This window comes from Lutra lutra, chromosome 8, assembly GCF_902655055.1.
Source record: "Lutra lutra chromosome 8, mLutLut1.2, whole genome shotgun sequence".
Taxonomy (NCBI): domain Eukaryota; kingdom Metazoa; phylum Chordata; class Mammalia; order Carnivora; family Mustelidae; genus Lutra; species Lutra lutra.
The window spans coordinates 25,887,459-25,913,928 of NC_062285.1; the positions used below are offsets into that span (position 1 = coordinate 25,887,459).

The following is a 26,470-nucleotide window of genomic DNA, read 5'->3' on the forward strand; positions in this document are numbered from 1 at the left end:
TTATTTCTGGAAACCCGTGGAGCTCTGTGTATATGTCTGTTTTTATAGCAGATGTTAGATAGTCCCCCTGCTACTTCCCAGAAAAGACCTCGGAGTATGTTCTGGCCCTTTCCAGACTCTCTGTACGTATTGGTTTAGTGACTGTGGTTTAGTCCGTGGAGAGAAGAGCTTCTTGCAGTTGACATTTCAAAGCACTTAAAGCAGACCCGAGTTGACCGAGGCACCTGAAGACCACCCGATTTTGTCCAGCGTTCCTGAGGGACAGATGCAGACTCTGCCAAATGCCCTGCTTTCCAGAATGTGGTCCACCATCATTACCCGGGGGCTTGGTGGACAGCTGGACTCCTGGGCATACTGAAATTGAATCTGCATTTTATTACTTTTTTTTTTTTAAGATTTTACCCATTTATTTGACAGACCGAGATCACAAGCAGGCAGAAAGGCAGGCAGAGAGAGAGAGGAGGAGGCAGGCTTCCTGCTGAGCAGAGAGCCCAATGGGGGGCTCGATCCTAGGACCCTGGGATCATGACCTTAGCCGAAGGCAGAGGCTTTCACCCACTGAGCCACTCCTGCGCCCTGAATCTGCATTTTAATGAGCTCCCTGGGTGAACCAAATGCACATTGAAATTCGCGAAGCCCTGCTGTAGTGGGCAGAAAACCAGTACCTCCTGGTCAGGTTCTGCTTCCCAGGGCCCAGATTCCAACTGGTAGATAAGACACTGAGACTTAACTAGCATTTCAAGGGTCGACTAAAAAAGATAAGGATAGTGGATAAAAAGTTATAAGCTTTTTTTTCAGCCAAAAATAGAACCCTGTGTCCCAGCAACCATGCTTGAGACCAGGAGTTCTAACAGGAGCCATGCAAGGAGAGGGAGGAAGAGCAGGACATAGGTATTAACTACTCCGAGACTTCAGAGCATTCCAGGGGGAGCAGGAGGACTCGGGCTTACGGCAATAGCTCTTGAATCTGGCTTCCACGACGTGGGGTGGGTTTGGGGTGGGGGGGGCGGCGGCGTTCCACGGGCAAAAACACAGATGCAGCAACAGGCAGGGGTGTCTGATGACCAGCAAAGAGCCTCATCTTCTTGTAGAGAGTGAGTGTTGCAGAGACTTCTCCCTAAAAAGTAGGGCAGGATGAGATCCTGAACAAATTAGGAGAGACACGTGGAACAGTTTTTATTGAAAGGCTCCTGAGTTGGCAGATGGGAGATTAGGAAAACAGGGGCTTAGCCTTTGAGAGGAAGATGGTGCTCAAAAAAACAAACCGAGGAAATCGGAGACACAGTATAGGCTTTATTCAGTAATTCATGACTCGGGCAGCATCTCTAGCAGACAGAAAGGAGCTGTTCCAGATGAGACTTCTCTAGGCAGAAGGGAGCAGGAACACGGATTTATATGAGGCAAAAAATCGACTGGTTCTTGCAAGGTCATTTGTGATTGGGTTACGACTCTGGGAGAACTGATACTGAAGTTGAGGTCTCAGTTTGGTGATGTGGGTCTTAGCATTGGTGACTCCATTTGGGGCTTGTTTTCTTATTTTTAACAATTCCTTCCTTTTACTCAGACTCCTAGCCTCACCAAGAGATGTGATCAAAACTTAAGGCATTAGGGTTACTTGTAGCTAACGCTCAGTTCTCACAGGTTTTGCTGAATCTGTGTGGTACTCACAGGTCAGTAGATCAGGTTCATTCTTTACGCTGGTCATTCTCTTCGTTCCTTTTCTGAAGTTCTGTCCGTGGAGAGATCCTTTGCTGGGTGGTGAATGGCTGCAACCATGTAGTTAAAGCTTTTGAGAGCAAAGCGTGCGTGAGTGGGACGACTGTGGTTATCAGAGCAGAGGAACAACTGATCAGGAAGACCCCACTGACGGAGTCCCTTTTGTAAGCCACTGCCGTGTGCGGGGGTCTTGGGTAACTGAGGCTTCACTTCCCGGGAAGCGTCGATCCGAGTTCAGCAAGTGGCACTGTTTGGCCACAGCAGCACCTCAGCTGAGAGACACTCCGGGGCTATGCGTAGGAACAGCTCGGGCAGAGAGCCTAGGAATTCGTGAGGCAGGTCTTGTTCTAGAAGCCAATTCTGCGACATCTGCGAGAGTGAGGGAGAAGTCCCAAAGTGCAGGCTCGCTCGTGCTTACTCCTGTCCAGGAGGCGGACGATCTGCCAAGGGAAGCAAACTTGGATTCGTGAATGGTTCTTGGTCATTTCTGTTTGAGTCTGTGGCTTGGGACTCAGAGGAGGACAGCCACGGAGGCCAGTACAACTCGAGGTTTGTGGTTTTATTTGGTTATTACCCTTGCCTGGTGTCCCCTTCTTTGGACAGAGCCTGGATGCCAAGTTCTCTGGGCCTGGGGTTCGTAACCAGGGCCTGTGACCTGGTGGAGAGAGGGGCTGCATTGGGCCCAGGGCAACTGAGGCGCGGGCAGTCAGGCATAAGTCTGTGACGGGTAGATTACCTCTCCCGTGGCAGTGGCCTGAGACGGGTGCACAATGGCATTATCTCTGCAGGCCAGGGCCAGGAGAAAGGTGGACAAGAGGATCACGCAGACCTTCATGGAGTAAGAATTAGGGGAAGAATGGTCAGAGAGGGAAGGAGAAATTTGCCACACCTTGGGAGGAAGCCCTCAACCTCGACTTGGTACGCCTCTAACTTGTCAGTTTGAGTCTGGCGTCTCCAGCTTCTGCAGTGGACCAGACGGGAGGTGGAGCCTTCTTCGGTCACAAAATACGCACTAGGGTTCAGCACCTTGTAATCGAGCAGCAGTGTCAGGAGTTCTTGGTAGGATTCCTTCCTGATTCTCAGTTCTGCAAAAATCAGATGGCTGTAAATGACAAAACACTTTAAAATGCTCAGATCTAATTGGAGTTCATTATAATGAAATTGATAAGGAAATTTGATTATTTCTGTGATATACAACATTTAAAGATAATAACTGAAATTGTGAATAACATTATACCCAGGACATATCAGATTTCTAGAAACTTCATACATTTTCAAGAATAACATGGTCTATAAAAATAACCTAAGAAGGTTTTTATTACTTACATGACAAAGCTTCCCATGTAATTTAACGTAGCAAATAAACCTAATTAGTGAAGCATCTTTTATAAGGGGAGAAACAAATCCTTTGAGATTTTCCAGGGACACTCTAGAGAAAACCAGATAGAACATTCACATCTCTAGTTCCTTCAAGACGGAATTTTGGTATCCTGAGGCCAGATTTTTACAGTAATTATAAAGCTTTTGAGATGATGGTGGGAGGAGGGGGGTGGGTGTGGAGATTTGGGGATTGCTAAAAATGCTAGGTGGGCTCTGAATTGCCTCCATTTAAATGGCTGTACTTCTGTTCTTATAAAGACTTGAGTTGTAAGAAGTCAGGGAAGCGGACTCTGATCAGGATTCCCACCCTTTGCCAGCTTCTGCCACTTTTCCCAGGCCCTCACCTGCAGGGTCTCAAGCAAGTGAGGCATAAAGTAGAGCATATAGCCCTAGGATCTATCAGAATTGAGCAAGGCTCTCCATTCATTTCCATTTTAGTTTCCCGTTGGCTGTTTTAACGGACTAACTGGTCACAGGTTACCAGAAAACCCCTCAGAGTCCCGTCAACTATGAGGAGGGCTCATATGGAGGCCCACCTTTGGGGCCAGTAACAGGGCAGACTTTTGTTGACAGTCATGTGGTCTCTTCAGAGGGGAAAGACACCTCAGAGGATGAGCGGATCATGAGTGCTCGGAGGGGAGAGAGGATAAAGGAAAGTAGGAAGAGTCACGTCAATGTTACGGTCTTGGTTTTGGGTACCTCTTGTGTCTTTCACTTTTCATTATCCTTTTGCAATGACGTTCTTAATGAAGCTATTCTGGTACTGTGAAACCTTTTGGAGGCTTCCGCATGCCCACGAAGATGGGTAACCCATTCTGATGCGTTTGGCAAACCTTGCTTTCAGGTTGACTTACGTGGATTATCTAACTGGAATGTTCCCAGTGATGGCAAACTACCTCAGTAAGGAGGTCAACTGAGGCAGGCTCCAGCGGCCAGAAATGGAGTTCATGTGGGAGCGGCAGAAGTGCACTTTGAGAAATGCAGGCTTGTAGCAAGCTACAGGTGAGCGTTGAGGGCTTGGGGCAGGCTGGATTTGCAAAGTGTGCAAAGAGGGAAAAGTCTAGCCAGAGTCCAAACAAATTCATCGGCTGCAGGACAGGAAGAGATCCTTGGCATAGTTCTCTGGTTAAGCAGTCAGTCTCAGTCTTCTGTAAGTAAGTTTTTACGGAAAATCAATTTCTGAGTTCTTAAGTTCCATTCTTCTGAGGGGACATGCGTGAGATTGTTCATTTCATAGCCTCTGGTTTCATTTTAGATTGAAATCCTTTCACATTCCCCACTGTTGCTCAAGATCTTTTGCAGAAACCATCACTGATAACCACGTTGTTTAGGCATTGTTTTCCCTTTTATTCCTTCCGTAATCAAAGATGTTAGATGGAGCACAAGGCCCTTGGAGGGAAGACCATCTTCACATGTCATGTGCCACAGAGGAGGGAACTGGAAAGGGGATCTCAGTGGCCCCATCTGAACAAGTAGCAAGGCCAAAAACCAAACCATGCATATTTGCAGGGGACGGGGAAGTTCAGAAAGAGCTAAACCGAATTGGCTTTGGGAGACTGGCTGGTGTCCTCTGATTTCTGGGAAGAGCGAGAATTTGTGTAAGGATAGGTTAATCTTCCTTTATGAGCCTACACTGATTGTCTCCATTTTTTCCTTGACATAAGTGACTCCATTTTAGTTTGGTTCTACATTTCCCCTTCAGTATTGAGTGAGGGGCAGCAATCACGCTATACACTGCTGAGTGTCTTTTGCAGGGACTTCACCTTTTGATGATCCGTGTTCTTTCTTCACTCATGCTTGTATCTTTATTCTTTACCATGCCTTCCTTCAGGGTGAGAACAGCTTCGGGAATAGTAGCAAGCAAAAGGCCACACCTGAGCAACTTATATTGGGTCAAAGTGGACAGTCAAGGCAAGGAGACTTTGTCAAGGGTGTAGATGTCAGACACTGCTTGCCCAAGGCTTTGAAATGTGTCAGGCTCGTTATTTTCACGAAGGCCAGACTGGGTAACTCAGTACTTTAAAGAATCATAAAACAAAATGACAAGTAGGATAGAAAGATCCAGCTGTAGTATAGATTTAAACCAGAAGCCTGGTCTTTTTGGGAACCAGCTGAATAAATCAGAATTCCAAGAGGAGTCAAACTGGACTTGTAACCAGTGGCTTATTCTCAGACGATGTAACTGAACCTTGACTTCCCTGGAAGTGTTAAGCCAAGTCTGCATCTTGACTGACTGTGGCACAGCCAGCCTATACTGCCAAGAGGTAATTGAGGGCTAGCCTGCCGTCAAAGACAATTTTAGGCAGAGAATCTAGGGAGTCTTGCTGGGCAGCGATAGCCTTAGCACCTGAGCTGTCAGTGGTTCGATGGGTTAAAGCAAAGTCTGGGGCCCTAGCCTGTTCGCACGCCCCTAATCAGCGAGGTAGAGATCAGCCAAAGGAAGCGACTCCTGAATTATGAATGCCTCCTGGTCTCCTTTAACCTGATAATGTAAATTCAGGGGAGCTGACCAATAAGATGTCTCAGTTTGGCTGCGGACAGTTGGGGTACAGTGAGAGAGAACTGCTTATATGCCAGTCTGGGTGCTCAGAGGCCCCGGGAGAAGGATCAGCGCCCCACCCCGGACAAAGACCAATGCTGTCGGGCTGAAGCGGCCCTGCTCAGGGGGTCAGCGCCACGTCTGCTCGGTCCAGCCAGGGGTTGGTTAGGTTTCTGGCACATTCAGGAAGTCAGTCTCCTAGTCTAAAGTAAAGAGTTGTTCTAAATTCCTTGCCAAAGCAGATGCTTCTGGTGAAAATTCTTTGTGATCAGGGGCAAATCTGATTTGGAAAATCATAAGAGCCTGGTGATGCCAGTGGACTTATCTAGGGCACACGGGTATCTGTACCTCATTGGTCAAGGATGGGTATCACTGGAGAATGGTAACAAGAAGACACTGGGAAAGCCTGGCTGCGAAGTCTAACTGTAGAAGCTGACATTGAAGGGAATTCGGATGTGGTTTATGAAGGAGAAATGGATGCAAGAAAGCCCAGGGGTGCCCAAAATCATGGGCAGATCAGAGTTTGTGAAGGCAGATTCAGCAGTCTGAGAGGTTGTCTCCCTGGGCAGTTGCCCGTAAGGGGGAGCATACAGTCTTTCCAAGTCTTTCCAAGGAGTAACAGAAGAGAGCAGATAGAAAAACAACACTTAAGTGGAGGAGTCTGGTTCATTTTTGCCTGTCACGATTTTCAGAGGGAAGGAGGAGAGTTCGAGGCCTGGTCCGACATCTGGGCTAGCCCTCTGCTGCTGGTGGCTGGAGAGCTTGAGGCTGTTCCTTTCAGATACCCTGACTCCCAGATGTTGGGGCAGATGAATCCAGGGGCAGATGCCTCCAGGGTTAGCTGGGCAGGAACTGGTCAGCAGTACCAGAAAGGTCCTTGCACAATAGGACAGAGGGAGTCCTTGACTTGATGTCTCTTCCAGTACGAGTACTCTCCGGAATGTGGCTCATGAAGGTCGGGTGGTATTCTTGTTCTGGAAAGAGAGAGGAAGTGGCAATATCCTAACAGGTCTGGTTGGGCAATCTGAGGGTCAAAGTACCAGGAAGGAGGCAAATGTGTACACCCGCCAGTTAGAACAAGCTTTTCTAAACGTAAGGACTGGAGCTTCAGAAAGTCCAATGACCGCATCTTGGTCCAGAGAAATTCCAGAGTTGCACAGAAGTTTCCTAATGGGGTTTCGAGGATGCCTTTAATCCTTTCTACTAGTCCCGGAGATTAAGGAGGGCAGGGCAGCCTCTAAGGCACAGGAAGGGCTGTGCGTGCTCTGGGATCGGCAGGCCAGCGACATGGCCTCTGAGGTCAGTGTGCAAACCTGTGGCAGCGGCCCAGGTCCAGATGGTGTTCTCAGGTAATCTTGTTGCTACAAAACTGGCAGTGGTTTGTTGACAAGGAAAGCTTCTTTTTAAGCCAATTAATTAAAAAGCTTTTACAAATTAATTTTGGCATTATCACCCAGAGGTAGAAAAAACGTCACCCAAGTACAACATACATCCACAGACGTAGAGATCTTACAGCTTTCGTTTTAAAGTGTAGCCAGGAGACCAGTATGAGAACGCAAAACTGACTAGTTTACAGAAGAACAGCTGGAACTAAATCATGTTTCTGAAAGTTGGGATGAATTCAGGTCACCTGCTCAGACGGCTAAAGCATCTGGGGAGAAGACATTAAGACTGTCAGTCACCTAATTCCAAATAGCCTACCCCCTGTTTTTCTCCTTCTGGTAAGAATGACCTCCCTGAAGTTTGCACGGGAAAGGGATGGCCTATGAGACAAGTTCTGCAAGTACAACATTCCCACCATTCCTGGGAGAAGGCCTTCACATCAAGCCTCTTGAGACGAACTGGGAAGGTTTGGGGATGGGTCAAAACGACAGGTGGGATCTGACTTGCTCCGAGAGCTGTACTTGTTCTGGTGAAGATGTGCTTTGTCCTCAGACAGGAACCCTCGTTTTTAATTCCTCAAGAAATTGGGTTGCGACCTGAGAGACATCACAGGCAGACCCACCCATCCCATTCTACCTTCAGTTAGAATGGAAATCACAAGATTCCTGTGTTCCAGGTTTAGAGCTTAGTGTCTGGCTTGTTCTAGTAAATCCTTCCACAGATGGCGGCAAAATGTTTTTCTTTCCCTCTGAGGACATGGGGAGAAAGCCGCCCATGAGGTTGCTGTCAGGTTCTGGTGAGGACAGGCTGCTTCCAATCTGGCCAACTTCTGACCAGAGAGCTTCCTAAAAATCCTTTCAACTCTGTCAGGTTTGAGCCCAAACAGTAACTATTCCTGGCTAGGACTGAACACCACCATGGACACAGAAGGCGTCCTCAGAGAGGGTACAGAGAATACCACTCTCCCAGGAGCCAGAGCCACTCCCAGAGATGACCAAAACAGGCCGAGAGACTTCTGAGGACTGGCGATAAGCATATGGAGTTCAACCCACATTTCTGCCTGGCCATATATTGGTGGGGGCGGGGGCAATGTGATGGCTGCCAAGCCCAGCTCTCAGGACCCAGGAGACAGGAGGGCAACAGCTGTCCCTGGGAAAGAGAGGTTCAGTAACCCGTCAGTTTGGAGTTGTAAAGGAAGGAACTCAAAATTTTACCTTCCTCTTTTGAGTGGGCTACAGAGATTTGGGAGAGAGGACTCTGGTAAGGATTCTTGCCTGTCGCAGGCTTCTGCTAGTTTTTCCAGGATTCCCATCTGTGGGCTCCAGAGCAAGTGGGGTTTGAAGTACAGAGTGTATCTCATGCACTACCGGAACCTGACAGGGGTGCCCCAGGTTTAGTTTCCGCTGGGCTCTTTCAGGAGTCACTGGTATCCGTTACAAGAGAATCCCTCGAGGGCCCCATGTGGGGACCCTCCTTTGACAGCCGTGTTACAGGCTCACGTAGTCTCTTGCAGGCTGGAAGACCATTCGGATAAAGGAGTAATACCACGAGTGCTTCGGTGTAGAGGAGGGTAACGGGGAGTAGCAGGAGTCCCAGCAGGCGGACAGTCTTTTGTTTTAGGTACCACCTCTGTCTTGAACTTTTCATTACCCTTTTGCAATGAATCAGAATTAGTGAAGCAGTTCCAAATTTTGAAGCCTTCCGGAGGCTTCTGCGTACCAACTAAAACATGGATCCCATTCTGTTTGGGAACCCTTACATTCACGTGCACGTCTTAAATGAACAAACTTACCTCACTGGAACAATCTTCATAGGGATCTCTGGGATTCTAGGTTGTCTTCAGTACTGCTGGTCTGTGTGCATGAGATACCATAACTATTTTTAGCATGAAAACCCTGGGGTTTGGTGGGGGCACCCATAGAGCCTTGAGATGACTGGGATCCCATTTTGGGGAGTTTTTCCAAGAGGTCTGACCTAAGACCAGGTGTCCCTAATTGCACGGGATTGTCTGGTGGGTGACAGGTGACCCGGTGTGAAGCCTACGTGTCCGTAAGCACCTTATCCTTACACAGGAGTCTTACACTTTGCAGAAGGTGGTCTCACAGAAAAGTGGCAAGTGTTCTAGCAATGTCCATGGTCCCGATTCACTGGCTTGAGAACAGGGAGAGATCCTGGGCAGGTGTTGGCTGCTTAGGAGAGAAGTGTCTGTCTTCTATTGATCAGGCAGTTACAGGACATCAGTCTCTCGGCATTTACGATCTGTCCTTCTGAGGGCATGTGCCTGAGCAGCTCCATTTCACATTCTGTGGTCTTGCTCTGGACTGAAATTGCTTCCCGACGGCCACGATGATGCTAGCGTGTTTTACCAGACAGCACCCAAGCAGCTGCGCCAGCAGGTGGCACATGCCATTCTCTGGAACCGGAGGACAAGAGCTCTCAGCTGAGCCTTTGGTCTCTCAGAGACCAGTGAACACCCAAGAGGGACGTGCCGCTGGTTGGGGTTCTTGGGGCCTTTCACAGTGTACCTTGTCATGGAAGTTTTCTTGAGGTCGACCTGGTGGCCGTCTAACCCATTCCGTAACCCACGTGCCCCAGCACTGGGGGTGGGCAAGCGCCCTAATGGCTTCTTAGTGCTTGGCCTGCACCCACCCATTTTGCAGCTTTGGCTTCTGAGGTTCTCATGAACATGTTATTCCTTCACCTCACGGGCACGTTAACAGACCTGCAGTAACCACAGAGATGATGCCATGGACTGGCCAAAAGGAGGCGTCAGGTGTGCACAGCCAGCAGCCCCCAACACGTGGGCCCTGGGGACTAACTGAGGATTAGGGACTGAGGTTCCAGGTGCAACCATCGGCCAGCTCAAGCCAAGCCACCACGCCCTGGCCTGGGACTGCAGGTGAAGTGAGGGCCGAGGACTCAGAGCCATCCGTCAGGCCAGCCAATGTTCACTTAGACCCAGAAGCCACTTCCATGGGGAGCTTAACACAAGAAAGCAGAGCTCGGAACTGAGAGGAACTTACCCACGGCCTCACAAACGGTGACAGAGACACCTCAGGGTTCACAGTCTCCACTGCCTGTGTTTCTTGCTGTCCCCGAAGCCGTGTGAGGTCTCCTTAGGATCCCAGCACTGTCGCCAAACTGTTAGAAAACAAAATTCAACTAAGTAAAATTTCAGGATCTTACTGGCTTTTAATCAAGTTGCAACCCCCGTTGTTGAGAACTAAGGTCAGGTGTCCCCATCTTACAAATTCAGTGTTTACAGGAATAGTCCCGCAGCTCTGGAAGCAATTCAAAGCCCTTCCACTAAGGGTTTTTGTTGTTCTTGTTACAAATTCCAAAAATCCTTCTTGGAGGAGCTTGCCTTCTCTCTGAGACATAAATGCTCCAGCTGGTCTCCTCCAGGACCTGTCACATGGGCCGTTTCTTTGAAGTGCGAACCTCAGGGCGGTCATTCTTACCAGAATGAAGAAGAGGGGCAAGTCTATTTGGAACTTAGGTGAGTGAAAATCCTAAGTGTCTTCTCCACAGGTGCTTCAGCCGTCTGAGCAGGTAGCCTTAATTTATTCCAACTCCCAGAAACAATTTGGACCCAACTGTTGTTTTAGAAATGGATGGGTTTTCCAGTATCGTGGCTGCCTCGTGGTTTAGAGCACAAGAGGAGCCAGACCTGGCTAGTTCTCGTTCATCTCTGCCTCCACTTCCTGCCCCTGCTAACTACAGTGTGAGGAGGAAACACGTCCCCCTGGGCTGAAGGCTGCTTGGCCTTGCTGGGCCTCTTTGAAGCAGTCTGAGACCATGGGTGGAGGATTCTAACTGGCCCACCTGGGTCACTGGTTCACCTGGGGGAAGGGGAAGGGCAGCATCAGGACCACAAGGAATTAGGGAGGGACCAGCCCCCAAAGTACAGCATAGGTCCCCCCAGTGGATCCAGCCACTTCCTGCCAGAAAAACTTTCTCAGTCCTCAGGCACATGGCAAACGGCACTTCTGCCAGGGTGGAGAGGGAGCTTCCAGGGCCCTGCATCACTCACAGGTGCCTGTGGCCAGCACCAGGAGGAAGGGCCTGTATGTCACTTTGCTTCTGAAAGTGGCCTTCATCCCACTGGGTCAGGAGTCCTAGCCCAGGGCTCTCAGTAAAGGCCCCTGGATGCCACCGATGCCTTGGGTTTTCCAACTTTTATGGGTTTTTTAAAAGCCAGATGAGAAACATCTACAAAACCACAATGCCTTCATCCCTTCGTTCCTAGCAAGGTCGGCCAGTCAGAGAGAGAGAGATGGGTCCAACAGCTGCTCTCGCTCACCGACTGGCTCATGGGGCTGGGGGGAAGGTGCTCACTCACCTCGCTGCAGGACGTGGGGTTCGGTGTTGCTTTCCTCCCACCCCAAGCCCTAGCGCCAAGGGCGGGGAGAACCAGGTCTCCTCTGACACATACACAGAAGCCCCGTGGTGTTCCCAAAGCAGCAGCTCTACCCCAAAACAGCATATGCTCTGGGGCCTAGACACACCTACTGCCCCTGAATCACAGACCAATGTCACTCACAGGACATGTTGCTTCATTACCTGGAGGCTCTAGGCCTCTAGTTTCATTGGTGTGGGACTCGCTACAAATCGACACTCAGAGGATAGTAGGAGCCATGCTAGGAACAAAGGCAACAGCACCCGAGGGGCGCCAGGCCTGACATGCAGTGCGTGAACAGAGCCCAGAGTTGAGTGGGCCAGCGGTAGGGCTGCGGCCAGTGGGGCAGGGGAGAGGAGGGCAGGCCTTCATCTACCCAGGCCGCAGGGGCTGCCCCAAGCCCTTAGCCTGCCTCCGGACACCAATCGGGCGAATGCCACCCCCTCTCCTGGGTCCGTGGAGGTGAAGTCTGACCTCTACTCTTGCCCCGAAAGAGCCAGTTTGGGACCAGAAAGGGGCGGTTTCCTAGTCCTGAATACTGGCCTCGGCGTGTCTGTAGTTATCTCCTCACTTCTCCCAGCCTCCACAGTGATGCATATCTCGAGGACTTGAAAAAGTCTCTGTTTTCATTCTAGTGTCCAATACATTTTCCATACAGTTTCTGTAATCAGAAAACAGTGGATGTAATTTAAGATAAATAGTGCGGATTCAGAAATTTTTTAAACTCCTTTCAAAATATCATCTCCGTTTCACTTGACACTCTGAACGTGCTTCTAGGACCACATACAAATGCAGGGAAAGCTGGTGGTGCCTGAGGTCCCCTGGAGGGCGACCCAAGCAGCTGCTCTCTGAAAGAGGACTCTGGGCATCCCGGAGGTCTGCACGCTCCTGAGGTGCAGGCGCAGAGGGCAGGGCCTGGACCGGAGGGTTTCCTAGAGTTCTCAAGCCCCTGTGTCCCTCTCCCCCTCCACGGGCGTCCCTGGTGTGCAGGGCTCCTGAACGTGGATTTCTTTTTTCTTGCCTGTGAGCAGCTTCCCCCTGCTGAGCCCTGACTCAGGCCAATCTCCCCACGACCCAGGGAGACCCCTCGCAGTAGCAGACCCCCCGTGAGGGCGCACGGACTTGTACTCGAGGGCCGAGGAAGGCCGCTCTCGTCCACTAACCTGCTCCTCTCCTCCTCGCCTTCCCTGCAGGAGCTGCACCGACCGCTGTTTCCTGGATTCCTCCCTCTATCCAGAACTAGCCGATGTCCAGTGGTACGGGCAGGAGAAAGCCAAGCCCGGGACCCTCGTGTGAGCCAGCCGGCCGCAATCTGACCGCCTCAACGCCATTCAGAGATCACCTCACTGCCTCTCATTTGCCTTACCCAGACGCACTGTCACCCTGCACCAGCTTCGGCCCTCAGCACTTTTATTTCCTCCCGTCTCCACATCCCTTTCACCCTTAAAACCCTGACTGAGGAGACATTCTGGAAGGTTCCGGTCCCACTGTGTGTCACCTGGCGCTCTCGCCCACAGAGAGCCAGGCACCAATCCTCAATGGCACCTTGGTGGCTTCCCCCCACCCCGGGGCTGTGACAGCCCCCAGGCCAGAAACCATCAGGGAAGGTAGCAGACATCCAATTCCTGTGGACAAGTGGCAGGAGAACAGGAAAGGGGACTTACGTACAGGGTGATCCTGAAGGACTGTTCCACTGTGGTCAGCCTGCCACCCGCAGGCCCACCAGGCGCTCGGTGAGGAGGACACCTCGAACGCGCGGGGACTGCTCAGTTGACACTTGAAATGTTCCCTGGGGGAGTCGCTGTTGGGGGAGGGGAAGGAGAATGAACAGGAAGCTTCATGTGTTAGAGATGCACCCAAGGATCACAATCAGTTCTATGCTGCCAAAGATTAAAAAAAAAAAATTAAAAATAAAAAAATATGAGGGGCCAAGAGGAAGACATTCTTTCTGCAGTGAAATCTTTTAAATTCTCAACTGCTACTCCTCATCACAAGTGAAAAGTCAACCATTTGTAAATTGTTTCCCTCTCTTTATCCCTCGCCCTTAATGTCCCACCTTCTCTCTCAGGCCAGAGCCTGGAGAACTCAGCCAGTATGATGATCAAGTCAAGGGAGCCAGAGCGGCGCTGCAGCCTCAGGTCCCCAGGTGTGTGCCCATGGAGGCCAGGCCCGCAGGCGGGGAGCAGGGTGCGCTGCCAGCCTGGGCTGTGTGGGGGTCCGGGCCCAGCCCGCTGCACCGAGCTGCGTTCCTGGTGGGATCTGTAGGAAGCGGAAGGTGGGGATGGCCAAGAGCGCTTCTCTCTCATTAAAACAAGCAGTAAAAGCGTGTCCTGTTGTTTTGCACAAGGTGTTTGATTTTACTTTTGATGGGAAACCAAGGGAAAAAGCACATCACGATCCATTCGAGTGTTTAACTGTTGTGGCTCATTTTCTACTTGTTAGCACTTGTGTGACAAAGAGCTCAGACCCGACTTCTCTGGGCACCCGGTTACCATGTGTCACTTACTCCGAGAACCCAACTCTGCCCTTAGGTAGGAAGAGTTTACTCCCGTGTCTACTAGCAGGCGGAGCGGGGCTGAAGAGCACGCCAGCTCCCCGGGGGCCCAGGGGCCTCCGGCCTTGGCAGCGACCCTGAGCGACCACAGTGGTCTGCAGAAACCCAGAGGGGAAGAAAGAGCTGCATGTTTACATGTGTTTTGAGCTATGCTTAAGACACAACTGGAAAGCCATCTATCTTCAAAGGCCTCAAAAATACTTTTCTAATCATAACAAGCGCACACTCTTAGTTGGGTTGTTCAAAATGGCACAAACACGGTCTCCACGGAGGTGGTACGCTGTGCTTATGGGCGCAAGGGGGGGCGGGGGGAGGGACGGTTTTTCTCACTTAACGACTTCCTATTGGAAAGGCATTTTTGACAGCCAGGGACAGGAGCTGGGGTGGGGTAGTTTTGTGGGAAAGCAAAACCAGTTAGCTTTAGAATAAAAAGAAAAATCATTTTTTTATGTATGTATAATCCAAGAATCACGAGACTACCAGACCAGGAAGGAAGATGGACCCTAAAAAGTCAGTTTAACAGTGCTCCCTCCGCTGCAGCTTGGAAAGTGCTGTGGGCTCACAGCACACTGGGACCACTCCAGACAATTCAGGGCCTGCTTCCCCAGCCCTGTGGGCACTGGACTGGTGACACAGCTTGGGGAAGGGAGGAATATTCACACAACACGTGGGTAAACCCTGCGAGATCAACAAAATTGGTTCTAATGTTATTAACGGATTCTGGGGACGGAGGGGGCGGTATTTTTGTTGCTCATACTTTGACGAACAGAGCTACGGCCAACAGGTTTCTTCCTTCCCCATTCAGAACACTATACACTGGGCCATTTTTCTTTCACCCCAGAGACATACTGGCCAATCAGACTGAACTGTGTGCAATGGGAAAAGTCCAGAGAAACAGAGGTGATGAGGTCACGTGGCTGCAGGTTACACAGCATGTCCCATAGTTTCAAATCCGGCCTGCAGTCCCTCAGATCGCGCTTTTAGCCCAGCTGGGTGACAGGGATAAGAGATGAAAATTCTTTCTCAACGCTTGGGTTTCAAATTCAGGAGGCAGAAAGGAACGGAGAGGGAGGAAAATTATAGTTCAAACGCCACGAGAGTCTGGTAGGAAAGACAGAGATAACGTAAAACAGGTTTTACTGTTGAGCTGCGTTCAGTTACTACAAAATGTACATAATGTTAGTTCTTTGAGAGCCACGGGATTAATGATCAGTGTGGCGGGGAACGGGAGTCAGTGCAAACAAGCACTTGCGAGCTCTTCACAGATCCGTCTTTCTTTAAAACAAAGTAAGATGGAATCTGAACCCCCTGGTCTGATATAAAGGCCCGACTGGATTCTCTGGATACGTGTAAGAAGTTGCCTGTTAAGCCTGAAGACTGGTAGGAACACCTACATCAGACTTTGTTGTAAGACAGGTGGATTTTTTTTTATTTTATTATATGCAGGTGAGTGTTGAAACTGTTAAAATCCCGATTTGTTTTCATTCAGTGTTAGTTCTAAATAGAGCAGAACCCCTCCAGGTGCTATCAGATGACCAGTTACTGCTTAGTTAACTAGGTGTAAAGTTTTACATACACATTCATGTCAATAGTTTATTACACGTCGTGTAAAATGGACTCTAGTTTAATAACGGGGAGAAAGGGTTAGGTTGCTCCTGAAACTGACTGTAGAGCATGGAAAATGATTTTACTGGATTCTGTTCAACTGTAATCAATGAAAAGGATGTATGTTGTAGACAAAGTTGCAGAATTAAAAAAGAAATCTGCTTTTAATTTATTCTTTTTGTATTAAGAATTTGTATAGTACCTTTACATTTTGCAAAACAGTGTTGTCAACACTTATTAAAGCATTTTCAAAATGAAAAGATCTCAGCTGCCTCTTGGAGATTTTGTTTCTAGATGACCCACAGTCTGGAAATCTCTAATTTGGGTGCCTGCAGCCTCGCTGGACTCCTTTTTTAAAGTCAATCGAAAGCTAATCTCCTTACTGGCTTGTTAGATACAGATGAGCTCAGTTTGTGTGGTCAAGTCTAATTCTCCCTTACTCTAACGGGCTTGTTAAGTATACAGAGATAATCCATTCTCAACTGTGTATTCTCCCACCACAAAAAAGGGTCTGAGGTTAGAGGTTGGTCTTTGTCTGACACCGTTGGTTACAACTAGTTACCGGTCTGCAGTTCGTGCCAGGTTTGGGTCCTGTTCGCACAGAACTCTCTGTGGTGGGGGAGAGAGGGAATGTGGGCTTTGGAGGCTGTCCTTGGGTTCTCCACCACCCTGTGCAGTGCCCAGGGCCGTGCAGGAAGCCAAGGGCCCATCAGGGAGGCAGCGGGATGCTCAGGCTCCTCACCAGCCTCGTGCCCACCCTACCATCAAACCCATGCCCCACCGCCGGAGTCGCATCACCAACACAGCAGCCTGCGGGTCCGCGGGCACCAAAAGCCCCCCACCCCGCGGGCACCAAAAGCCCCCCACCCCGCCACTTAACGATAAGACGGTGACTTGCTCACCTTCGTAAGGACGGGGCTGCGGTCACGTCCCCCGTCCCCGGGGCCAACAGGCATGTCTTCGCCAGCAGGAGCCCAGACGTCTGGAAGCCAAGAGCATCCTCCAGATGAAAAGCCCTTGCTGGAGCACTTGCAGCCAGAGCGAGCTAAGCCCTGCCAAAAATGAAAACCATCCACGGAGAACGCGAAGCGTGTGGGACGCGAGCTCATTAGGGCATTTACACCTCTGAGCCTTCCCCTGCGAGAGCAGCCAGGGGCTCCGTACCTCAAGATGATCAGCATTCACGTCACACAGACATATCTTCTCTAAGTTTTTTCCCTGCAAACATGTCACAGCTTGGGAGACAAATCCGCTATCTCCTCATGAAGCTGACGAGCCCACGAAGGCAAGCGGCAGGAAGACCGTGCTTTTGCACTTCCTCTACCTTCCACACAACACACCCCCAGCCCCATACAACAAAGTGCTCACAAAGCACTTCTACACAGATATTATTCTGGTTTTCGGAGAACATAAACACCCAAAAATCCCAGTAGAAGGCATTAAAAATAACCCAGGCCTTTGGCTCCTCTCTCCCGAATACCAGTTCAGAAGAGGCCGTCTGTAACCTCCTCCCCAAAGCAGGCATCCGAGAAGCCCCGGCAGGGGTGGGCAGGCAGTGCCACGCTGCATGTCTGGGCAGGGGGAGTCCGGTCTCCAAAAGCGTACACTCGCACAGGTTAGACACAGACCCACCACCACAAGAGAAAAGCAAACTAAGTCACCAACGTTAAAGGGAAGGAAAAGAGTCAAAGAGGTCCGAAAGGGAAGAAATCCCCGAGTGTCTACTCGGGATCTCACTGCTAACCTGGTCCGAGGAGCCGGCTGCTGCGAGTCACGGCCGCAGAGAGGGCAAGAACCTGCTACACCCTCTTTGTCTTGCACCAAGGCCCCCCCGCCCCCAGGCACAGCCGCTGTCCCCTCACACAGGGGCGATGGGGTCTGCAGTGCCGAGTCTAAACAGCAAGCGGACTCACAGAGCCCGTAGATTTACAACTGTGCAGGAGTTCTTACCAGAAACCCATTCTTCTCCCCATAAACTGCTATCCCTACACACAAGCAGGTTCCTTCTGTTTTTCATTCATTCCATTTTCTGTCAAACCTACTCCTTGCGTGCTTTTGATCTACCACCGCCCCCTCCAAAGCCACTGCTGCCCAGGTCAAGGAGGAACTGCACAGCGCCACAGACAATGGCTAAGTCCCTGTCCGCAGCTCACGTGACTTACCAGCAACAGGAAACAGCGGATGCCCTGGCGTCCTTCACCACAAGGCCAGGATGCAACACCTCTTGGGTCCTCCTGCTCTTGACGGGCGGGGCTCCTCTTTCCAACCTCCCTGACAGTTGTCATCTCCTGGTGCAGCCCGGCATCGGTGTGTCCCACCCAGCTCTACTCTCCGGCTCCTCCCCTCCACCAGCCACCGCGCTTCTGGTAGCTCTCCCCTGGCCTCACGGTTTTCAGTGTCATCTAGGGGCTGACAACACCTGTACCGCTCAGCGGTCGAACGCGCTAACATGGCCAGAGCCGGAGTTCTGAGCCTTCCCTACGAATCTGCTCCCTCACCACCTCCCGCAGCTCAGGCATGTCCAGCCATCCAGAGTCAGGCCAGAAAGCCCGGGACCGCCCGACCGTCTTGCCACACCACTGGATGACCATCCAGCCATTCTCTCTCTCGCCTCACATCTGCAGCAAACCGAGGACGCAGCGCCCATGCCCTGATGAGACTTCCATGAGATCAGGAGTGCAGGGAGGGAGAAATGAAATCAGTTCTAGAACACATTACCAGGTGCTAAGAAAGTAGATTTTACTTAGGACGGGTGGAAGAACAGCTTTTCCTCCCAGTGAAGTAAGGCCAGTTGCCGACGAGTGTGGAGGCAGAGCGCTGAAGGTCCCCTCTGCGGTCAGCCCAGCACAAGCCAAGCCAGGTGAGGCCGCAGCTAAGTGCGAGGGGAAGAGACAGCAGGGCCGGGTCCGCAGAGAGCAGTCCACTGAGGAGAGCCCCCGAGAGGAGAGAAGATGGAAGAATGTCTCCAGGTATCACCTGGGGTCCAAGGGACACTGGACACTTGGTCAATCCCCTCCAGACGCTCTGGAGGACACTGACAGGATGACACAGCTTGGTTTTTATAGCACCGTGTGGCAGGACAGAAGAGCAAGGCAACAGAAGGTCCCCAGGAGAGTGACAATGACAATGGGATCCACAAGGAAAGGCAGAGCCAAGAAGGTCCTGAGAAAGTCGAAGTCACCGCAGGAATGGAAGGATGCCTTGAAGAGGCCGCCGAAGAGCAGAGTGGGGGGCAAGGAGAGAGGCAGCAAGGACAGGACCTCAGGACCAGACAGCAGGGACAATACGGGTGTCCCCACGACCTCAGCCCCTGGGAGTGAACCCTATCACCTAGGAGGAAAGTCTCGACGCTACAGTGATGCACGCTAGCGGGGAAACCTCTCAGAGCTCGGGGGTGCCAGGAAGAGGACCCAGGGCCCCTTCCCCTTTGTGCAGGCGCTGCCCATCTGACTGCCTTTCGGATCAGGAGTCCGAGACCGTAGCCATGACCTTAACAGAGAGGATTTCCTAAGAAGGGCCGGACTGTCACCCAGACGGTGAAGAGGGGACAGCACAACAGAACGCAAGATCGCAAAGAGGACCCCAGGGAAGCAGCCCCTGCTCAGGGCAGGGAAACCAAGGTGAGGGACTGTGAAAACCTAGAAGCATGAGGAGGTGCCCCGCGGAGCTGGAAGGCAACCCCGCGAGCAGCAGACTGAGGGGAGCCGCTCGCCTCGGCAGCTGGCCGCCCGGGGCCCCGGCAAGTCAGTAAGACCCACAGCGCTGGGTTTTGGGCCCCAGGAGAGGCGGCCCCCGCCAACAGGGCTGTGATCTCTGAGCGGCGGAACGGAGCCCCCTCTCCACGTGTGGAAAACCGCCCGCGGGAAGCAGCTCCTCCGTCCGTACCCGACGGCTGTGCCGGGCTGGCGAGCCGCGGCCACACCACCTCTGTGAGGGAAGGAAAAAGCCAACAGAGAGGAGCTGCCCGTCTCTCGTGTGCCCGCCGTCGGCCGAACCTAACAGGAAGCCGGCCACCCAAGGAGAAAGGCGGCTCGCTGTTCCGTGTCGCAGCTGCCGTGCAAGGTGTGGGAAGAGAGGCCTGGCCCGCATGCCCCAAGCTGTCCCTGTCCGCTCACTGGCAGGCCCACAGCATCCCGTCAATGCATGGACACCAAGGCTCTGCCATCAGACACCGGTAAAAGCTCCCGCCACATTAATTGCAAGCCAATCTTCAATTTTTAAGATTAAAAGAAATATTATCAAGGACAAAAGACACCAATATCTTTTGGGCCCATGGGAGTGTAAAGTGAGTCACGGTCTCAGAAGAAGAGCAAGTCAAAGCCAGTTTTCCCCAAAATAACGAAGTCACAATCATCTATTTTCTCAAGTGTGTAAGAAGTATTTAGGAGTCTGTCCTCTCCAAGTCATTTCTTATTCTAATGAAGCTCTGGGGAAAACCCAAAAGAGGGACAAGAGCTAGATGCTTTGTCAAATGAGCAGGAATTGTCACAACCGGCCAGAAGCACTCCTCTGGGGCTTGAACACATGGTTGTCTCTGAACTGCCTTTAACATCAGCCTGATGAAGGGCTCTTCCACAGCTGGTGGCCTGGTGCCAGCACCCAGTGGGCTCACTCAGATGAACAGTGACACCTATTTCTACCTTAGCAGGATGCGGCCAAGTCCCATTTTAGTCCAGCTGAGGTCACCATCACACACCTGCCACGAGTCTCAGTGATGTTGAAAGCCACAAAATATCTGAGTAACATACATATTGCTTAGGGACTGAATCCAGTGGCATAAATGGGAACACACAGTCCTGGGAAATGACCCCGTACTAGTCTCATAAAACAAGAGGCCCAGAGGAAGGCAGCTGTTATGGTTAATTTCATGTGTCAACACGACTGGGACACTGGGGGCCAGATGTCCAGTTAAACATTATTCTGGGTAAGATGAGTATCTGAAGCAGTGGACTGTGGAAAGCAGATGGCTCCTCCCAGTGTTGGTGGGCCCGACCAGTCAGTTGAGGGTAGGGGAGACTACATGCACATGCGCACGCACACTCTGTCTCTCTCTCTGCCTGATCGTTGAACTAGGGTCTTAGTCTTCTCCTTCCCTCAGAGTAAGACTTATACCATTGGCTTTGATTATACCAAGCATTTGATTCCAACTGGAATTTCTACCACCATCTCTCCTGGGTCTCTAGCTTACAGACAGCAAATCACGGGGCTTCTCAGTCTCCATAGTCACAGGAGCCAATTCCTCATAATACATATACATTTATGTAATTACATGTAGCTCCTATATTTTAATATATATTCATAAATTTACATCATTCACTTTATAGAGATAGAGATACATACATAATCTCCTGTTGCCCTCTCTCTGGAGAACCCTAAGAAAGCAGTTCAAGGTTTATACAGTGACTCCATGACACCACCCAAGAACCAGCTCTGCCATGTTTAGCACGTCTCTCTCGCCGTCTATGACTGCACCATGGCTACGAAGCGTGTGAGGTTCACAACCACCTTCCAGAACAGAACAGAGAAAGGGCAAAAGATGTCTGTGAGCTAATTCTATTTCTTTTTCTCTTAGAAAAGCAACAGCTTTCGGGAACTCCCACCCAACAGACTTCTTCTCTCCATAGGTTATTAGCAGAAGGTCACAAAGCCAACCCTAACTTCAAAGGGTCCTGGGAGAGCAAGGAGTTTTAACTCCTTGTAGCTCTGAACAAATTAAGCTTCTGTTACCAAGAGGAGAAGAACGAAAACAGGGTAAGCCACTAGCAATGTCTACACCACACAGAAATGGCATACAAACCTGCACACCAAAGGAAGAGAAAAGTCGCCAAGTCTTAAATAAAATAATAATCTAATAAAACTGGGGCACCTGGGTGGCTCAGTGGGTTAAGCCGCTGCCTTCAGCTCAGGTCATGATCTCAGGGTCCTGGGATCAAGTCCCGCATCGGGCTCTCTGTTCAGCGGGAAGCCTGCTTCTCCCTCTCTCTCTCTGCCTGCCTCTCTGCCTGTCAAATAAATAAATAAAATCTTTAAAAAAAAAAAAAAAAGAAAGAATAATCTAATAAAACTGAAGTATAGCAAAAACTAAACAAAAACCCCCAAAACCATGATTTCCTCTCTTTCAAGTCCTACACCCTTAAGGCACACCAATATGATGACATTATTAATCAAGAGAAAAGGTTCCTGTGCGACTGGCACGCGATTTGACTGTTGTGCAACCTGGCACAGGTAGCAACGATTATGTCAGTATTTGAGCTGGTTACAAGGTTATTTCCACTTGGCATAAAGAGGAACCTCGTAGAGAGGCAAGCCACAGAGTAGGAGAAGTATTTGCAAAAAATGCGTCCAACAAAGGACTCCTACCCAGAAGAACAAACTACGATCACTAAGAAAACAGCCGGCAGTTAAACAGAAGACATGGGGAAAAATAAAATTCTGAATGGGAATTGCACAAAACAGAACATCCAAATGGCCAGCAAGCACGGAAGGTGCTCACCTGTACGTGTCAGCCGGGAAATGCAAATTCAAGCCATGGAATAATACCATGTTAACCCACCAGAAGGGCTAGAATGAAAAATGGCAGAGACTAGATCGTGCGTGGCTGGGAAGTGGAGGAGCTGGAGCTCTCAAATCCTGCCTGGGGGAGTGTCCACTGTACAAGCCCTTTGGGAAATTCCTGGACAGTGTCTTATTATCGCTGAGTACGTACATACCCCATATCCCAGAGATTTCGCACCGTGGCGTGTACCCTCCAGAGATTCATATTTACCAAGGAACGCACCACAATGTTCATGCACAGATTGGAACCGACCCAGAAGTCTACCGACGGTCAAACAGATAAACGGTGGGATGTGGCAATGAGAATGAACCAACCACAACTACACATGAGGAAGAGAATCAGAAACCAGAAAAAAGCAAACATGAAACAAATCAACCATATTGAGTCCACTTACAAATGCGCAGATGAGAAAATCAGGCAAACCTGTTAGTTCTGGGGGTGAAGGAATGTTCTGAACTTAAGTCATAGCGATGGCAGCACAACTCTGATGTTCTAAATCCACTACGTCCTTTTAATAGATGAACCACAGGACATGTACATCACGGAACAGTAACGGTGTGGGACATTAAGACCAAGGCTGTGACCAGAAGGGGGCTGGAGGAGACTTCCGGGGCATTAATAACGTTATCTGACTCGGGTGCTAGAAACTTTAGGAAAAGTTCACTTTGAGAAATATATCAGGACACGGTGCTCTTCTGATTTGTCCTTTTTTGTGTGTTACACAGTTACTTAAAAATTTACATTAAAAGGAATGTAGGGGCGCCTGGGTGGCTCAGTGGGTTAAGCCTCCACCTTCAGCTCAGGTCATGGTCTCAGGGTCCTGGGATTGAGCCCCGCATCCGGTTTTTCTGCTCGGCAGGTAGCCTGCTTCCCTCTCGCTCTCTGCCTGCCTCTCTGCCTACTTGTGATCTGTCAAATAAATAAATAAAATCTTTAAAAAATAAATAAATAAAAATGAAATAGGGAAAAAAAAAGTAAGGAATGTAATCCAGCCCTACCTGAGCCTTGGGAAGTAATCATTAAAGGCCTGCACCAATTCTCAATACATATTTGATGCATGATACTGGTCACTTAGGTATCTTTTTCTGCCTCAGCCCTACCTGAGCTCCCATTTATTTTAGATCTTGTTTCATCTCGCTTTATACCACTGACAGCCAGCACAGGTGGCCACCTAGCCCTGCCAGAGCTAGGCCGTGTGTTGTGGTTATTCCCCCCTTGGTGGACAGTCTTCATCTGAAATAGGATTACTGCTTCCCAAGTACTCAGCACTGGAAAAGTTTTATAATCTGCTCTACTTCACACTAACCTTGAATGCTGAGTATTATATCTTATAGCTCTGTATTTAAAAACAAAAAACAAACAAACAAAAAAAACCCTTTTTAAAAGTAGAGTCCTTTTGCCCTGAATTCATCTACCAGGTCATTTCCACCCTTAACTCTACTGATAACTGGTTGTCTTAATCAGTGGTTTTCAAACTACTGGTCACAGCGCATTGATGCGTTGTAAGCCAATTTGTGGAGTCAAGGCCAGCATGTTTTTAAAAGAAATGCAAGAGAAGAGTATGTGAGTGCCTTTGTTTCAGTTCCATATGCATGTACGTTTATGTATTTACGCATTTGTTACTGTCTGAGTTGTGGTCAGAAAGTTTCCAAAGCTACAGCTTTAACTCTCCTGCTTCCCGGGAGGGCAGAAGCTCAAGTCAGGGTCAGGCTAAAGGTTCCTGACTGCTCCGAAGCCTTAAAGACAGAGCAGATGGACAAGAAAGGCAATTTGGTTTCGGCAAGCTGTCACACTGGGAGTTCAGAAAGGCACGGAGAGCAGACTGTGCAAGTTGTGGAAAGAAGCTCGGTGAACACGTCTGAGGTCACTGATCATATTCAAAAGGAAGCTCGAAAGTTCTTAGCTGCTCTCCACGGTGAAAGTATGTGTCCAGCTGGAATGCTGTGAGGGAAGGCTGACAGTATTTTCAAACCTGGTACTTAAAGGTGGGGTGGCACAACTCCACAAAACCAAGACACCTGCTTCAACAGAGCAATCCCGACGGCAGCGTGAGGACGGGTAGCTCCAACAAGTTGTACCAAGGACCCTGGGGGTTACAATGGGGACACCTGGGTAAGTAATCACAGCTTTCATAATAAGCAGTTTTGGTAAATGTACAAAAACCTTTTTCTAAATGAGCATGGCTCCAAAATCTCGAATGGGGTCAGCTCACACCACAGCTGCCGCCGCCGGCCACACCGCCTTCCCCCTAGTTACTCCACACCACCAGAACTTACTCTTAAATTTCAAAAGATCTGCAGGATACCATTAACCATTACGCTACTAGTGTGTGGTTAAAATTCAGCCAACGGAGCGACAGCGTCTGTGATGAAAACCAGTTGCCATAACAGTGTTCCCACAGTGACCCTCGGGGGACTGGCGCTGGCTCCCCACACTCTGGACGGCTGGAAACTCTTACATAAATATGCCGTGAGAAAGTTCTTGCAGTTCAGGACTCCCAATGTGATCCCATATCCTACATTTCTACAGGATCGAGTTGGTCTGCGAGGGGCTTCATGTGAGCACAGTGGGGGAGGCACATCTCCAAGACACTCAAAGACAACTGCCACACTGCAACTTAAGGCTCCCCTTTCACTGCAACTGCCCCAAGTTCGACCACCTTCCATATGAAGCATTAAAAGGGGGTGACTGTGTGGCTGAAAAGGAGTCAGGGATAGGAATCCCCAAATTCAAATCTACCAAAGACATTGGAACACTTTTTGTTGTCTTTTCTAAACTGTTTGCTTTCAGAATAAATTACTTTCTTTCAAGTGAAAAGACAGTTGCGTTTCTCAAGTATTTACCGAGGTCAACACCCAGGGCAATCCAGAGTGTGAGAGTAGGTCAGGAAATCACCAGATGGAAGAACTTAACACGAAGAAGCCCTACTGCTATCAATCCTATTTCCTATTCCTCCCAATTCTTGCCAAACTCGGAGCAAATCCCTAAGTTCTGTGACTCGTGATGGCTGCCTTCCCAGCTCAGGTCTCCCGGGACCTCGCCCTTCTCTGTAGGAGATCTGGACCATCCTCATTCTCTCTCCCTCAATTGTCTTTGGCTTCAACTTTATTTTCCTAATTTCCCCCCAAAGACTGAGAGCACGGCCCTGGCTTCCAGACTGCCACAGGCTGTGTGTTGTAATGCTAAAATACAATGCTTGGGCTCACAGTTGGCAAGAACACTCCTAGGAAATACAATATGACTTCTGAGAGAAAACCAGAATTTCTTAAATTTGACTCCAAAAAAACTTTGGACAGGAGTCTGGGTCGACAGTAACGAAGAAAGGGAAGAATGGTTATTTCAGGGCTGTGATTGATTTTTGAAGGATGCCTTTATTATTTTAAAAATGGCTAAAACCAGAAGAATGTCATATCTGCTGAGCTACAATTTTCATGCTGTGGAGAATCTGGGAGGTCACTGTTCTATATAGCCACATGATTATTTGCACTTAGCAGAAGATCTTTGAGGGAAATGGAAAACTTTTCTACGAACCTGCTTCCCTCTACCCAAGCCCACAGACTATAGAAGGTGACCATTTTTTTTCCCCCAAACTTTCTACCCATATGGATCAATTTTAGAAGGTGTTGGTATCACATGATAGTTTCTTCTTTATGTGGAGTAATAATTAAAAGCAAACGGGAAGACAGTATGAAGTCCTCGGATTACCATGCTGTGGTCTGACCAAAAAAAAAAAAAAAAAAAAGCAATTTGGGGAGTATTCATTCAACAGTACTTATCAACAAGTCTGACACAAAAAAGACTACATAACTCAAGTCTAGACTAGCATCCTAGCTTATGGAAGTCTCTCATCTGCCCTAGAGTAAGCTCTCCTAAGTCCTAATTTAATCGTAAGAAATGGTTTCCAAAGTGGGGAGTGGGGCAGGGAGTAAGCCTGATTCAATTCACGACGGCGGGCTCCAGCCACCCCGAGCAAAAACCCAGCAGAAATGATCCGACAGGCAGGGCCATACGCAAGTGACCACAAAAGGCTCTCAAGACTTCCCAAAGGGGCCAGAATAGGTGACCGTGAAGCTGAGAAGCTACCCCCACCTACAACTCAGCGGATTCTAGCTTCCCCCATGATCTCTCACCCTTTCAACTCCGAACTGGCTGAAAAGTGGGAGCTCTCAAGAGCCCAGACACAGTCCCTGCTTGGTAACTGCTCCTACCCCAATAGCTCTTGCTGCCACCACCCCGTCGCTGGGGTTCCCATGACCTGAGCACACATCGTCCCTAGGCACAGGGCTCAGGAACGCTACTGTGGCAACACTCGAGGAACAAGGACACAAGAACCAGTAC

The 26,470-nt window shown here is 49.7% G+C and overlaps 1 protein-coding gene and 1 long non-coding RNA gene across 10 annotated transcripts in view; one reads left to right on the forward strand and one right to left on the reverse strand.

Moving 5' to 3' along the window:
• FRMD4A (FERM domain containing 4A) overlaps positions 1-15,790 on the forward strand; it is a 622,361-nt gene extending 606,571 nt beyond the window's left edge. For 7 of the 9 annotated variants that reach the window (XM_047739601.1, XM_047739605.1, XM_047739603.1 and 4 more), the window contains exon 23: positions 12,611-13,745. In XM_047739601.1, coding sequence (XP_047595557.1) covers positions 12,611-12,713 — 103 coding nt within the window. In that variant the 3' untranslated portion in view covers positions 12,714-13,745. Of the gene's footprint in view, positions 1-12,610 lie in introns of all 9 variants that reach the window. The other 2 variants (XM_047739604.1, XM_047739600.1) reach the window with 1 other exon arrangement.
• LOC125106076 (uncharacterized) lies at positions 1,274-12,611 on the reverse strand. The gene is made up of 2 exons (XR_007129214.1): positions 11,989-12,611; positions 1,274-10,159 (listed from the first exon to the last, which is right to left on the reverse strand). It is a non-coding gene; the product is annotated as an uncharacterized LOC125106076 (long non-coding RNA).
• Positions 15,791-26,470: the final 10,680 nt, after the last annotated feature.